Genomic DNA, 17,044 nt, shown 5'->3' with positions numbered 1-17,044 from the left:
CCTCTGATCTACTGGCTAAATCTTTGCTATGCCTTTCTGATGTATTTGCTTATAGCTGAAGGGATTTTGTGTTTGTACAGTGTTCACACCTTTTGGTACTAATTTGGATCACCCTTTTGGGGGCACCTGACATCTGGGGCAAGAAAAACTGAAGAAAATGGCGTCGGTTGCAATATGTATACCCCTGGCGCACTGTCGTCAGGGATGAAGCGACAGCAACCGACGTCGGACCAAGACTTTGGAAATCCGGCCGACTGCGGGACCGCCTGACGACAGGATAACCCAAGTGTGATGACTGCAGCAGGGTGAACACTCGAACATCTACATTTATGGTAGGTACAAAACTGTACTTTTGCACTTGGGAGGTCTCTGATCTTTAGCTAGGCTTCTACCAAGTACCTATGTGTATGTGGATTTGTGTGTTGTGAGTTTATGTTCAAGAGGTGGTGTGTGTGTGTGTGCGTGTGTGTGTATACGTGCATGTGTGTGTGTGTGTGTGTGTGTGCGTGTGTGTGTGCTGACAACCAGTTTGATAACTGGTTTGTTTTTATGTGAGAGAATGATTCCAAATTCACAGTGTAGGCACATCTCTCACATGTTGTATTTGTTTGTTTTAGGAGTAATTGGTTGTCAGTAGACATGAGGCAATTTCTACATTGCCTCAGGATGCCCACGTCAATCAGACTGGTTGGAGAAATGGTGGGAAACTCTCCATCCATTATGGCAGGTGTAGACTTTTTTTTTGTCAAGTGTTTGTTTTTTTTCATTGTCATCTTTGTATAATAAAATCTCTGTGTACTGAAGGATCAGATGGTTCTGTATTTTCACCTGATTCAATGTTTGGGTTGTCAGATCCGATCATGTCTGACCTCAGCACCTTCTTCCAGAGCTTTGGATCTGAGGCTCTGACTCCATAGCCATAACTCCCTCCTTCTAGCTAAATTCCCTCAGATTTTGTTTGCTGCCTTTCCTGTCCAGATGTGTTATCCAAAAGCTCTTGCCAGTTATTTCACAATAAGTAAAAATTACTTAATATTTTCCTTCTTACCTCCTCCCTTTGGTGTTTTTTGTAGTATTAGACAGTGTAGTGTTATGTTTAGATTCCAGAAGTTTAAGGATCTGTTACTTTTTTAAATTATGCTTATCTGTAATGTGTGTTTTCTGGATAGTTCCATAACTATGTTATAAACATTGTTTGGATAGATTTTTTCAGACATGGTTTGAATTGTCACGTCATTTATAGAGGTTTTCTGATAGTATTCTGATGTCAGACAAAACTTAAGGATTTAAAAAGTGCTCAGTCTATGGACACAAGATGCTCGTCATTATCGCCATTCCCTGCGCGTGTACAGGCGCTACTCATCCACAGCCACACTGTCATATTGGTGCTGTCTTTCCTTCTACACCTGTACAAGGTAGGAGGGGAAAACTCTCATTATAAAAGGTGTGCTTCCCCCAGAGACAGTTTTCTACTCCAACTATGTCTTCCAAGTCAAGACCTCCATCTGCTCCCCCAACACTGAGAAGAGGATAGAAAGAAAAGGATAAGACTAAAGGGAAACATGGAACAGGAAAAGTCTTTAGAGAAAAGAAACTAGAAGAGAAAAGGCTTGACAAGTTGAGGAAGAGTTCCCTGGAGCCAACTAGTCTGTCAGGTCCAACACCTAAAACATTGAGGCAGTTAGATCCACCTGTCAGTCAGGTTTTGAACTCCCTCCCCTTGAGCTACTGTTTCTCTGGAGCCATTGAGCTCTTGGCTCCATTCACCAATTCTTTAAGACAAATGTCCTTCCAGACCCTCATCTGTAGCATCATCATGAAGGTCAGTCTGATCCACCAGAAGTCTCATAGAAATGAATGTCATCCAAATAATGAGGAAATTTTTGAGGACACAGATCCATCTGGGAATCCTCCCAGTGCCATCCCCAAGGGGAGGTCCAGGTACAGGCCCATTGACACTGTCATACTTTTCTTTGGTACTGGTTCAGTATTTGGAATCAGTTCCCATGGGTCCAAACCCTTCCAGCACACCTTGGTCGAATCAGACAGTCCAAGGAACTGTGGCTTCAGCTACATCCCTTATTCTGTCGACTCAATGCTGTTGGATCAGGATGAATCCTTGAGCCAAAGTGGTGGTGTTGGGGTACTGATGGTGGATACAACCCCGTGGTTCTCAAAGCCATTCCTTCCTTTCCATGCCTCAGCACTCAGTAGATTGGATGCAGTGTCCTCCTCTGAGCCTACCTTGATTGAAGCGAGGAGACTTCCTGAGTTAGTTGACAGGGGGAGTGCCTCCTCAATTCTACTCATGGAGTAGGTTTTCAAGGCTTTGGAAATGGCTTTGGCTGGACCAGGCAGGTGCATGTACCAATTCTGGATCTGTCCCAACACCCAGTGAAACCTGTTCCTTATGCTTCTCATTCTAATCAACATGGACAGTCATAATCCATAAGCTTTGAGACCATTCAGCACTAGAATTCCCAGTCTGATTCCGACCTGTCTCCACCAGAGCCCCAGAGACATGTTCCAAGGAAACAGACATGCAAACAGAAACACATAGACTCCTCTCCTAAATCAGTCATGGAGGACATGGATTTGGATGAGGGAGAAATATCCCCTAGATCCCCCCTGGAAGATTCATGTTTGTGGACATCCTAGAACTGAGGAAGAATGGGATTTGGTTCACTGAAACTTCTTCTCCAGATGACTCTGTGTTTCTTGAAAACTTTGGGTCTGGCTCATCTGCCTCCTAGGTGGTTCCTGTCCAGATACTCTCATAGATCTCATGGGACAGAGGGCATGAAAAGACCCTGGTATTATAGAGCCAAATCCCCCAAAAAACTAACAGAATTTTGGTAGCTTCAAATCATAGGAAGCATTGGATGAAAGGATACCTAGTAGATGCCATGCTGGTAGCAGCAGCCACAAAGAAAAAACTGTCTGAGGAGAGTTTTTCTGTCCGTCCCCCAACAGAGAAACATGGGCATTGGACAGATAGGGAAATGGGCTTATGTTTCGGAGACCTTTGCTGTCAGAACGCTGAACTATCTTGCACACTTACGTTTTCAGAGGGACTTGATTAAAGAGATTTCCAAGTCATTCTCTGGTAACTTGCCTTTGCATGCCCAAATAACAGTGGACACCCAAATCTCTACTCTGCAGTCTTACCTCTAATGTAGCCATGCAGCTACTATCTAGCAACCCTGACTAGCTTTCCTTGAGTATCTAGGTACTCTCAACTTTTCTGCTTTAAGAAACTCTTAACAAAATACATTTTTTATTTTTTGTCTTCTGTTTTTGTAGTTAATATCTAATGTGTTTTGATGTATATACTATTATATATGCTTAATTTCTACTTGTCTACTTGTTCTTACTAATGTTTGCATGTGGAGCTTTTCTCCCAGGGCCTCTGCTGAAAATTGACATATATCCAGTTGGACTAGCCCGGTCAACAAATGTAAAATAAAATAAAATAAAAAATCTAAAGCAGCAGATGGTACAGGCATTACCATTCGTTCCCATGACTGGATGTTACTATGCAATTTCGCTGAAAGCTTCAGGGCGTCTTTTATTAATTCCCCCTTTGATGGTTCCATTCTTTTCAGACCCAAAATTAGAAAATCTTATCAGGAGTGAGGAAGATGGTAATATCTTGTCTGTCACAGGAGTCCGTTTCTTCACCCCACAAAGGTCCTTTTCCAGGAGTCAAAGGGGAAGTAAGAAAATGTGGTTCAGGAAATCAGGGTTTTCACCACAACCCTCCTGGGGACAGGAACCTGCCCCCCCCCAAGGCAAAGGAGGAAAGTCAAATAGATATTGCTTTACAGGCAGAGGTGGACCACAGATTCATGGTTTCCATGGTCCCTCCACATAGAAAAACCCTACCAGTGCCCCTGAAGTGTTACCCATCTGCTGCACTCTTGGAGGCAGTTGGCAGTCATTTAGCATTGCACCCACAAGACTGGCAAAACATCAAAACATTACTTGAAATTCTTGGGTGTTAAAGATAATCACCAGAAGTCATACCATTCCCTTTTTGTATCCTCCAAAGAAGAGATTAAAGTTTCATGATATTACTTATAATCAGTTGGAATCTGCAGCAACAGAAGTTTCAAAGTTGCTAAAAAAAAAAAAAAAAATCATCCAACAGGTCCTCCCAATGCAATTAGAATCTGAAGTTTATTCAAGATTCGTTTTAGTTCCAAAGAAGACAGGGGACCTCAGGCCAATGTTGGACCTCAGCTACCATAATCAACTTGTCAAGCAGTCTAAGTTCTGGATGGTAACAGTACAGTAAATACTACCTCTGTTAAGGAAAGATGATTGCATGTGCTCTGTAGATCTCCAAGATGTCTGCTACCATATAAAGATTCAAAGGCAATCTAGGAGATTTCTCCTTTTCAGGCTGGGAGCCGATCATTATCAATTCAGTGCGCCCCCCCCCCCCCGGATGTTCAAGTCTTCCGATATCTACCAAGAGTGAGTAAATAAAATAAACAAAATCAAGTGTCCACCACGGCTGCTGCATAAAAAGTTTATTGCGATTCAACAGGATAAGCGCTTTCACACAAGATAGTGCTTCTTCAGATCCATAAAAACTACTAAACACTTTATATAGCAGTATAAAACAATTAAACAATTAAAATCATTATTGCAACCTGCGCTTTTTCAATAAAGGCTTTAAGGGGGCTACAGCATTTAAACCAGGTAACTTATGCGCCTGGAATTTAGTGATCCATTTAGTCTCTGCCAGTTCTAATCTGTTAGTATAATCTCCTCTTCTTAAACTCATAAGTATTATCTCCAGTACCATGAATTCAAATGAGTGATCTGGTTTGACAGACACATGTTTAGCTAGAGCATTAGATAGATTCACTCTCCTAATGTCACCCTGATGCTGCAGAATGCGTTCTTTCAGCATTCGTAAAGTCTTCCCTATATAAAACGCTGAGCAATATCTGCACTTAGAAATGTAGACTAACCCCTTTGATTTGCAATCCGCATAAAATCTAGCCTTAAAACACACATCCAATAAAGCATGTTGAAATTCATTTTCTTTACAAATAAAAACACAAGCTTTACAAGTTCTACATGGAAAAGTGCCACTTCTATTTGAAAATTGTACTGTAGATTTTGTAGATTGATAACACAACTGCCTTTTTAAAGACATATTATTTTTAAACGTAAATGAGGGTTTTTCCCCCACTATACTACTCACTTTTTCATTATTTTCTGTTTGTGCCTTGTCAAAAGGACTGGTCCCCCCCCCCCCCCCCCACCATCGATACTGGGATTTCTTTCAGAAGTTTTTCACCAAGGATCTAGTTTTTTTACCATTAAGGTTCAAATGGTTGCCATTTCTGATTTCCACATAATGATACTTCCATTGCTTCTGTTAGAATATCTAAAGCTTTCCTCAAAGGAGCTTTTTTGCTAAAGCCTCGGGTTTGTGACCTAATCCCCATGGGATGTCACAATCTTACTTCTGTCATTGACTTAGAAACCCTTTGAGCCAGCAGCATCAGCTGACCTTAAGTACTTTTCTTGGAAAACTGTTTGCCTAATAGCCATTACATCTGCATAATGAGATTTCCCGTTGATGACATTTGTGCACCAGTAACTTGGTCAATGGTTCATACATTGATATCTCATTACAAGTTGGATGTGCAAACCAGAGATACCCTTCCTTTGGTTCTACAATTCTCAGGAATGTCCTTGCTTGATATCACCCAGGTCCTTTTAGACAGCTCAGGAATCTGCCTAAAATGTTGAATCACATGAAAATAGACAATTAGATAAGAAAGTTATGTACTTATTGATAGATCTGTGTTGTCTCATCTTCATCCATTTCAACATCTCTCCTTCCTTTCCCCTTCCAAATTTCCATCCACAAACTTCTGGTACTCAGACAGGCCTCTTGCAAGACACTGCCTACTTTTGGTGACATTTCCCGAATTGGCAAACGTAGTAAGTTGTTGACTTTATTCTGAAGGAGTTTTTAAACTTCTCAGGTTGTTTGTCTCTGTGGTTAGTAAAGGTCAGCAAACTCGATCTGAGGTAATTTGGGTAGAAAGAGGTAATTGTGAGAAGGGAAGTAGTTATAAGCCTTGGATTCAAATCTCTGGAAGACGATGACGAGGTCTGATCTGATCAGGTCCCACAAGCCAAATGCTGAACTGGACAAAAATGAGAACACAGATCTATTGCTATGGTAAATACATAACTTTTGTTTTATGCCCATTGGGTCCAGGCAGAAGCTTTTCAAAGCAACAGTCATCCTTTATTTCACATAAAGGATGTGTCTGTTTTGAGTGTATTCTGTCTAGCCTGAAACTCTGAGTGTAATGCCACTATCAGATGGACTTTTCTTATTATGGAGAGCGAGTCCATAAACAGCCGAAGTTAATACTGGATAACTTTATGAAGAAATAGCACAAGTCTTCATTCAGAAATGAGTCTCACATTCTGACTATGAAGGTGTTAGTTAGACAACTAAAGTCTGCCTAAGGCATCGTGGATATTCCCTATCATTTCTTCTCTTACTGTCCTTTCATCTGCTTATACCAACCTCAAAATTTCCTTTCTGTCTTCATTTGCATTCATAAATTATTATTGTTAACATTTCTTTAACTGCCAAATCTTGAATAAACATCAGTCGTCTTTTAATTGATTTGTTTTATTAATCACGTAAGTGCATTGCTTCTCAGGTCATTTCAGCCGTGATCTGGGCCACTATGGTAAGGTTAAATAAAATACTTGGAGACAGTTTAGAATAACCAGTCATCCGTCAAGCTTTGGGAGTGGGATGAAACTGGAATACCAAAAGAGAACCTACACAGACATCATCATCAGTCCCCTTTTTCCCATGTTCTTCATGGGGTCGTATTAGTATGTCAGCTGTTGCCATTTGTCTTTATTCAGTTCCACTCTTCTACCTTCTTTGACAGTCATGCCTGTCACAGGTCTTCTGTCACACATTCCAGCCATCTCTTTGCTCGACACCCTCTTTTCCTCTTGCCTTGTTCTTGTCTATCCCAAATCTTCACCAGATTGTCTTCTGCTTTCTTGCACATGTAATCAAACTGTTGTAATCTTTTCTCTTTGACTTTCTCTGAAATTGGAGCAACTTTGACTTGTTCTCTGATGTCCTTATTCTTAGTCTCTCCCACAGTGTGTATTCAGCCACCCATCTCAGCACTTCCATCTCCATCACCTCTAGCTTCCGTAAGTGATCTGCCTTCACTGCCCAGGTTTCTGTACCTTACAGAAGTACCAGTCTCACCACTGTTTTGCACACTTTAATTTTCAGCTTCTTTGAGCATTCCTCTGTCACAAAATACCCCTGGCACTCTGTGCTAGTTGTTTTCAGCCCCTCTGATTCTAGATTTGACCACCTCATTTGGACTTCCCTTCTCCTCAACCATCCTTCCCAGAAACTGTTAACCTGTACTGCTGTTTTCCCTTTTATCTCAATTCTCAGCTTCTAGTTTCCTCCATTTGCTTCCATTGCAACTGTCTTGTCTGTACTCAGTTTCATCCCGTGTCCGTTGCATTTTGCATTCCATTCAACTATCCTTTGCTGAAGTCCTTGTTCAGAGTCTACTTGTAATGCCGCATTGTCTGCATACAGCAACTTAGTTGATCTGTCCCCTCCATCCTGTTTAGTAATGTAGTCCATCACCAGTGGTTACAGAGCTTTATGTGATGCACACCCACCTCCACTGGAAACTCCTGTGTGGATACAAACACTTTCATACTCATGTCATTGAGTCTTTGTACATAGCCTGCACTAATTCTTGTAATGTTTCTGGGACTTCAAACTATTGCAGGACTGCCCACATCAGCTTTCTTGGGACCTTGTCAAATGCTTTCTCTAAGTCTAGGAATGCCCAGTTGCACACTTTCCTCATCAGTAACTTCTTCTCGGCTATCTACCTCATTGCAATATCGGGTTCATTTAACTGCATCCTGACTTGAATCTGAACTGCTCATCTCCCATTTCTACTGTGTGTATTCATTTATCAGTCACCCTCCCAAACACTTTCATGCAGTTCTACAAGAGTTTCATACCTCTGTACTGCCCACAGTTGTGAATGTTCCCTTTATTCTTGTACACTGGCAATGGTATGTTTATTGCCCAGTCATCTGGGATACACCTTTCTCTTCATACTGAAAAACCTACACAGAGTCAGGGAGAAAATAAAGGCTACACACAGACAGTGGTTAGAAATCAAGACTGAAACTTGCTTCCTGTGTTATCCTCAACTCACCTGCCTGCCTTTTCCCTTTGGAAAACATTCCCCTCCCTCCTGTTATGTGTAGCTGCATCTCCTTGATGTGTATATGATTTGCCATCCATTGTCTGCCTCCCGTTATTTCCTTCCTCCATAGCATTATGCTAGCCCTTCCCTGTATCTTCTCTTATGCTTTTAGTATGTAATCCTTTATTGCATCCTGATTAATAACCTAGGACATTTAATAGTAATGCTTGCTGAGCACTGGCTGTATTTGAAACTACCAATAGTCTGCTTTCATGTAGTCAAACAGTACGTCTCTGATTTTTTACTCAAGGACCCTGCTTTCTAACCATTACACTCCAGATTCCATTGTTAAATGTAACAGCCCTTAAATTTTATTTTATTTTACATTAGTTTACTGGGAGTGTCCAACTGGGCCATAGGCCCATCTTCAGTAGAGACCCATGTGTAAAAGATAACAACATGACAGGAAATACATTTATGACTGCATAGGACAATAATGGAAGAAAATGATGCTCCAAAAAGCAGTTTAGAAAATACATAGGACAGTAATACGAGCACATTCCATTAATTACAGACTGGATAGGTACGGTGTATCCATTTAACAGTTAGATTTACTCATTCATAAAGTTATGCATTCAGCAGAGTTATGGGTAGAATTTAGGTAGTTAAAAGATCTGTTTGGTAGGTTTCTGCTAGTTATTTGGAAGGAAAGGCAGTAGAGGACTGCAATGAATGATTAGAACTAGAGTTTTAGGTGGGGTAGAAGTTTGGAAGAATTTGGATTGTAGTAAAAAATTAGGTAGTCAGATTCTTGGATGGTTTTAATGGTAGAGGTAGTCAAGAGGTTGGAGGAGTGCTAGGAGGGTAAGGAGAGAGGGGCTATTGGGTTAACCAGGGGAAATGCAGGAGCAGAACCAGTTTTTGCTGAGGTGGTCTCGGAGGAGTAGTCTAAATGTGTGCGTATTGTTGTTATTCAGAATTTGTTGGGGATGTTGTTCCAGATTTTGGATATTTTGTGTAAGTGTAGAGATTTTTCCAGAAGTATTATTGACTTTTGAGACTTTTAGTAACAGTTTCTCAGAGGATTTTAATGCTTGGGTGTTGCTGTAAGGTTGTACTAAGTTGTGTAGTGTTGGGCAGTTATTGGGTTGAAATATAATGGAGTGAGCCATGGCTAGTTAATCCAGCTAAGTTCCTGTAAAGCTGTGCAATGGTGAGATCTATTGAGAAGATTTGTGGCAAATCTGTCTATTTATTATAGCAGGTCTCCAGTTTAGTTAAGTCAGATTTTCTAAGGTTTTTAAGGATGAGTGAGGCGTATAGTAGAGTAGATAGGAGATGTGACCTAGCTATGGCGTGTCTGGTTGAACTGGTGAGAAATGGTTTCACTCTGTAGAGAGCCCCTAGTTTGATGTGGCCTTTTTTAATGGTTAGAGCTAGGTGTTTATCAAATTTGAGTGAGCTGTCAATTGTTACGCCAAGAAGTTTTGTATGCTCAACGGGTTCTATTCTGGTTTTGTCAGACGAGTAAAGGAGGGTTGGTTACCTTGTGGTGAGCTTTTTGTAAAGTTGATTAGTTTTGTTTGGGTTAAGTTTTACTTGGTAGGCTGAAAGGTATTTTTCAGTTTCTAGAAAGGACCTTTGTGTTTTATGGAGTAGTGAGAGTGTAGGGGCTGAACAGATGAGAGAGGCATCATCTGCATATTGTATGATGGTAGCTTTGCTAGTTGCAGTACATAGTTTATTTGTAAATATAGAGAAGAGTAGTGGTCCGAGAACTGACCCTTGGGGGACAACTACAGAGACAGGTAGTAGAGAAGAGATTGATTTTAGCCACTTGGCAGTTTGCTAACGATCTGTTAAGTAACTGTGGAACCAGGTTAAGGCTGGATGGGATAGATTTTGGAGTGCTAACTCATTTAGCAGTTTTTGGTGAGATACTGTGTCAAAAGCTTTTGACATATCCAGAAAAATGGACGAGACTAATTGAGCATCATTTCTAAGTTGGTTGATGGTATTAGTAAAGCTGACTAGCATTGTTGTGGTGCTGTGCTTAGGTCAAAAGCCATGTTGGGAGTTAGAGAGGAGGTTGTTGATCAGTAGGTAATCTAGGAGTTGGTTATCATAATTGTCATAACTTCTTCTTTTTCTTTTGGCTGCTCCCATTAGGAATCACTACTGTGGATCATCAGTTTCCATTTTTTCCTGTCCTCAACATCTTGCTGTGTCACACCAGCCACCTGCATGCCCTCTCTCGCCACATCCATAAACCTTATCTTAGGCCTTCCTCTTTTCCTCTTACCTGGCAGCTCCATCCTTACCATCCTTCTCCCAATATACCCAGCGTCCCTCTTCAGCACATGTCCAAACCAATGCAATCTCTCCTCTCTGTCTTTGTCTCCAAACCATCCAACCTGTGCTGACCCTCTATTATACTCATTTCTAATCCTGTCCTTCTTCGTCCCACCCAATGCAAATCTTAACATCTTTAACACTGCCACGTCAAGATGTGACTTCTGTCTTTTCGTCAGTGTCACCATCTCCAACCCATATAACATATCTGGTCTCATTACCTTTCACTCTTATCGGCACCCATCTGTCACAATTCACTCCTGACACTGTTTAGAGTAAATATTGATTTTGCTTCCGGCAGAACCTGTAAAGGAGCAGATGTGTCTAGTGGGCTTACCCAGTCAATAAATAGATAAAGTAAAATAAAATGCAAATGTTTTAAAAACATTATTCTCATGTATGTGTCTTTGCATGAATGGCTTCTGCTGGTTATGAATAGAATGACATATGATTCCCTTGATTTCATTAAATTTATATTTTTTATTTGCAGTTTTTATTTTTGGTTTGTTTTCTGAAACTTGGGATCTAGTTTGGGTACTTGTTCAGTTTGGATGCAGAGAGGAGTAAATCTGTCTTTTGAATGTCACTGCTGTCGTTCATATGTGATGGTTTCGGTAACCATTTGAACCATGGGAGCCCACTAGAGTGAGTTCTGAAACACTGAGTCTGAATGGCTGAAAAAAACTGACACATATACCAAGTCCAAGATGGCCATTTCCCAGAATATTTCTTTTCTCCGAGGTATGGTGAACTTGGAGGTGGTATATATAAGATTGGGGTTTGGGGAGCTTGACCCCTACTCCCACTTCAGGGGAGCATGTCCCCCTGCAAAAGAAAAAGAAGTTTAAAGGAGAAGAGTGATGTTTGAGATTCGCTCTTCTCTTGAATTTCCAATCTTTTGAGTTTTTTCAGTGTGTCGGTACTTGACATTATGACTGTGGACATTTCAATAGGGAGCATATAATTTCCCAGAATTTGTATACTTGTCTTTTATACTGCCATAACCATTTCTCAGTTCATATGCATATTGTACGTAGAGGAGTTGCCAGTGAAATTTAATATGACGTTTTGCATGCTGCACGTATCCATTTACATTAGAGTCAGGAGTATGCCTATTTTCATATTCCATTTTTCTCCCTGTATCACCAGTTGTTTCAGTCTCTTATAGCAAAGCTTTAATTGTAAGAAAAGAAGATCCACAGTCTTGTTCTTGTCATCTCTGTTGTATTTATGAAGTGGTGGCATGTACTCTACTTTTATACTTTGTTGCTACCTGCCTAGAGGCTTGCTTGCCTCTTCCATATTCACAGTTGCTTTCTTCTAGTTTATTAATAAGGATGTTTCCGTGCAGTGGAGGCAGTCTCCTCCACAAATATTTGACTGCTGACTAACCACAAAACTGTGTACAGTGAACAAACCAAATACCACAGTTTTGTGTGATTTATTTTTTTTTTTTGCAGTGAATCATATATAAACAAATTTGTAATTAATACATCCTTGTAAAAACAACTGGTGTTTACCACATACACATCAAAACCTTTATTTTTTTCCGTTGTTATATAGGCAGTTTCTGAAGTCCCCAAACTTTGACGGCTGGTTCAGGGAACGACGGAAAGAGATGACAAAAAAACTAGAAGCTCTTCATTTAGAAGCTCTTTGTAATGAGGTAAGAATTTTCTGGTTTTGAAAGTAAACTACAAAATTGTAAGAAAATAATGGACACATTTTCTGGGGGTTGGAAAGCTGTGTCTTGGGGGGAAAAGTCCCCTGAATGTCTTGCTTATTATAAGTTATATAAACCTTTGACAGACACATTTAGTTAACAGCTGCAGGCATGAAAGACACTTTCAAAAAATATTACGAAAGTAATTTCCCATATTGTACACTTCTCTTTGATTAGAGAGAAGAACACGCTTCCAAATTCCACTCATGTGCAGACTCAAAAAATATAGAGTTGTTGTTGTGTCTTGTGTCTTTTGGCTTTTCCTGGTTAGGGGTTGCCACAGTGGAACTCCGGTCCGCTAATGATTGGCAGTAGATTTTTACATGCCGAGTTGCCGGCCCTGACGCACAACCTTCAACGAAGGTACACCCATTCACGCATGTCTCCACACAGAAGACGCTCTAGCTGAGAATCGAACAGGACAACGTCTTACTGTGAGGCGACAACACTACCGCAGCACCACCACCACAGTCTAGACTCAAAAAATATAGAGTACAGTTCATAAACTACATTCTTGTGGAGGGTACATTCCCTTCCAAGTGCCGTATATTAGGTGTATGTCCTACATCCAAGGCATAAGATAAATAAATGAAGTACATGCTCTGAATCCTCAGAACCTCTTTGCCACCAGTCCAAATGCTGTTTTGAATTCAGTCTATAAGTTGTTTGCCGCCTTTTCTCTGCTACTGAGCCTAAAACAAGTAAGTAACCCACTGGGGACTCTTCCTTGTGCCGAAGACTTTAGTGAGCTGGCTGGATATATGGCTATCCTAGGCAGGGATATCCCTTTTGTACAGAATACTGCAACAGTGAAAAGTAGGACATCTACTGTTTTGGTAAGTTGCTTACACAACTGTACTTTCACAGTAGTGAGAGTATTGTGATTTGCAGTAGGATCTGTGTCCCTGAGGTTCATTGGTTCAAGTTTTTGTCTTTTTGTTTGACTGATTTACTGAATTAGCTTGCCTTCTATAATCTGGGCTCAGCTGTGCTCAGTGCACGATCGCCATATGATTTGCTCAATGGTGGGCAGTGTGTGCAAGAGTTTTTTTTTTTTTTTAATAAGAAGCCTGCGTAGCCAAACTGATTTCAGTACTCTAAACATGTGGCCACTATGAACTGTGCTGAGCATAAATAAGATGCCCTAAGCTACAGTAAGGCTTTACCAGTTATAGTAGTCTATCCCCAACCAAATACAACTTGGTTACCTCCCCACAACTAAGTAGCCATCACAAACTACCTACCAAAGTAGATACCATCAACCCTGCACCCCAGAATCAAACCCAGGAGGTACTGACCTCTTTGCTCCCAAAATCAGAACTGTCAAAGCCATGGACCAGCACTCTGTAGCCAGCCTGATTGAGATGGGTATCTTGAGACAGTATAGCAATTGTCTCATGCTGTCTGTTGACCGCCTATTACTCAAACAGCATAATGCAGTATGTGCGAAATATACATATGTGATGTCACTTGAGGCCAAAATCTCACACACAAGACAACACTTCAGCATTTGCCCCAAAACATACCTTCCCACAATCCACATAATCTGTTATGTGCTGAAGTTCTCAAGCTTAAACTACCCAAACCACGAAGACCTCCAAAACATGACAAGGGTATTAAGCACCCTCAAAAACTCTCCAGCAAAGCTTACCACCTCACACAGCACTCAGGGTCCCAATGTCACACATGTTGAGCTAATAAAGTTGACATCTACCCAACCAAATAGTCTAGTCATTGGTGACTATTGTAAGACATACTGATTCACCACTCACCAAGCTGAGTATGAAAGGATGATGGTCAGTTGCTTGTCTGGTGACAGGATCTGTCAGAGCACCCATGTACTAAAGTCCTTGATCAGCAAGAACCAGCATGGCTCTGTCATAGTACATGTGGGTGTAAATGACTTGAGACACACCTCCTCGGACTATATTGAAGAGAGACATGATGGAGCTCTCGGATGGTTTCCCAGGCAAGGGTGAGCCTAGCACCAAGCTGCACTCTACCTTTCCCAAGGATAATACCTCAGTATGAGAAAAAAGTAATTTACTTTAGTAATTGCCTTAGCTTTTGGTGTCATTCAGTGGTGGCACGACATTTGTCAGCATGGGAGGATATGATCAGTAGGCCACATTTTTTCACCAGGAATCTCTGAACCTTTCCCATCTAGACTTTTGAATATTGGCTAAAGCATTGTCCACCTCTTACAGCCTTTTTTAAGCAGTGTCAACCAGTAAACCTACCAATGCAAAGGAAAATATAAAAGTGCTACTGATCAGTGCTAAGAGCAATTAGCAGAGAGTACTCTGGCTTTATAGGGTTGTAATGCTGTCCATGCATTTAGAACACCTATTACTACTGTTACAGTTCTAAGTCAGTTGCTAAGGTTGTCTTCTACAGCCCGGACATTCCACAGAAAGGGCCCAGCACATGTCCAAAGTCAACTCCACTGTCCCCCTGCCCCCCCTTTGAGGGTGTGTGTGGCAAGTGGTGACACCTCATCAGCAATGATGTATGCTCAGCCCTGCTTCACATCCAAGCCCCACCAAGCAATCCCTTAGACCCAATCCTTACTACAAAGTTAAAGATTTGGCTTACTGACTTCCTTTACCTACCTTGTTCTAACATGCCAAAGGCTGTTCAACAGACCTGCTCCGGATGCAGGTACCTCCCTGCGCAAGACTTACACCCTGTCCCTCAGATTTTCTTCAACAGACCTGCTGTGGATGCAGGTACCTCCCTGCGCAAGACTTACACCCTGTCCCTCGGATTTTCAAGACTAGCAAGAGCTCACCTAATGCTGCCAGAACTGCTGTGCTTTTGAGGAGATCTGCCCTTTACAAAGATAACAAAACTCTCCCAGAGCCGCTCACCAGTTTCTCTGCTATCATTTGCATCAGCGCACTGGATGCACCAAGGTGCCTGTCTCTGCGGCTCTGGATACAGGGATCTGAACCCAGCTTCCTTTCGATCAGCTAGGTATGACTGAGGCCATCACCCATCCCTTCAGAATGGTGCTTGCCTATCTCTCAGGACCAACTGACCCGTATTCAGCAGCTCCTCACATGGAACCCTTCTTCACTTAGCCTTCAAAGCTTTCATTTGAATATTTGCTAATACCACCAAGATCTGGACATGCAGGGGCTCCATCTCAGCTATTGCCCTGGGCTTCATTGCCACAGTAGAAGCTGCCCTACTCATTGCTATATAGCTCCCTTGGCTCCTACTGCCAGCAATGGCCAGGTATGGGCCTGATGCTCCCGGGCAATCCATTTTCAGGACTAGTTGATTTCCTAAGTGAATTATTACACACTCCTTAGTGGATTCTGACTTCCATGGCCACCAGCCTGCTATCTGCCTCAACCAGCACCTTTTCTAGAGTCTGATGAGTGTCTGCATTGGGTGCATTCTTTTGCCTCTTTACCCAGGTCGGATGACTGATTTGTAATGGCTGGACTGCAGGGAAAAAAGGTGGAGGTATCTCAGTCTTCATCAGTACGAGACTGTTATCAAGGCAAGTAAATCAACATGATGAGAGTCTCTTACCTAGAGTTTCTTTGTATCCAATTCACCATCAGTAAAGTCCCTTGCTTATTCTAGCTAGCTACAGAATGCCCTCTATGACCCAGGAATGTCATAGCACTTATACTAACTGGAGTCACTCAGCATTAAACTCAATACCATTTTCCTGGGTGGCTTAAATTACCCAGTTACAGACTGGGAAACGTATACCACCACTGTTGTGCAAGCCCAGAGATTCGTGGACTTTGGCTAGCTGGTCCAGATTGTTTGTTTTAATAGAATACCCACTAGAGAGACAACATCATTGACCTTGTCCTTGCAAATATGGTAAAATTGGATCTGTATCAGCTTATCAAAAGCTGATAAGAGCAAACGCTCTTTGATTGAACCCTAAACATCGAACAACCTAGATAGCGAAGACACGGAACACTTTTTTTTTTGGGGGGGGGGTGTTTGTTTTTTTTTTGTTTTTTTGTGGAACAGCGATTTTTTTTTTCCCCTTGGGGAAAAAAATCACTGTTCCGTGTCTTCACTATTTAGGTTGTTCGACTTTTAGGGTTGGATCAGAGAGCATTCGCTCTTATCAGCTTTCGATAAGCTGATATAGACCCGGTGAAATTGTGCATCATCCATTGTGCAACATCCTTATTCGTCAAGTCTGACTACAAAGCAGTCTCCTTCAAAATCTAAACAAAAAACTCAACTCCCTAGAAGCTGTCTTCACCCTTGAGAATGCTGGCATTTGTGCGGTCAGTGAGACATGTTTAAAGCTGTGGAGAGCACACCAGCAATGCAAGGTTATAATGCCTTCCACACATTTGGACCGGCTACTTCACAGGCAGGGACTAAAGGTGGAGGTGTCTCTATTTACATCAAAAAATAAATATACTTTAAGGCTGGTCAAACAGGGCAATGCACTTGAGCTGCTCCATGTTCAAATCACCATATGCAAAATCCAGTACCACTTCCTTGCAAGCAATAGGTCTCCCTCTATGACCCAGGAAAGCCATACCATGTATTTAAACTTATAAGAAACACTAACCATCCAACCCAAGACCATATTCATGGGTGACTTTAATTACCCCACTATTGACTGGAAATCCTATACGACACCAAATGTACAGACAAAGAGATGCCTAGAATTTGTAAACACAAACTCCCTGGACCAGATAGTCAATACACCAATCAG

General features: G+C 41.5%; 1 protein-coding gene across 2 annotated transcripts in view; it reads left to right on the top strand.

Moving 5' to 3' along the window:
• The window catches only part of DENND6A (DENN domain containing 6A), a 1,110,795-nt gene that overhangs the window by 975,512 nt on the left and 118,239 nt on the right, over positions 1–17,044 (top strand). For both annotated transcript variants that reach the window (XM_044078774.1, XM_044078775.1), the window contains exon 18: positions 12,177–12,279. In XM_044078774.1, the coding sequence (XP_043934709.1) occupies positions 12,177–12,279 (103 nt within the window). The remainder of the gene's footprint in view (positions 1–12,176; positions 12,280–17,044) is intronic.

This window comes from Protopterus annectens, chromosome 7.part1 (genome assembly GCF_019279795.1).
Source record: "Protopterus annectens isolate FY-2018-M chromosome 7.part1, PAN1.0, whole genome shotgun sequence".
Lineage (NCBI taxonomy): Eukaryota > Metazoa > Chordata > Ceratodontiformes > Protopteridae > Protopterus > Protopterus annectens.
The sequence above is the reverse complement of the archived record's forward strand: the minus strand, read 5'-3'. Positions and strand labels throughout refer to the sequence as shown.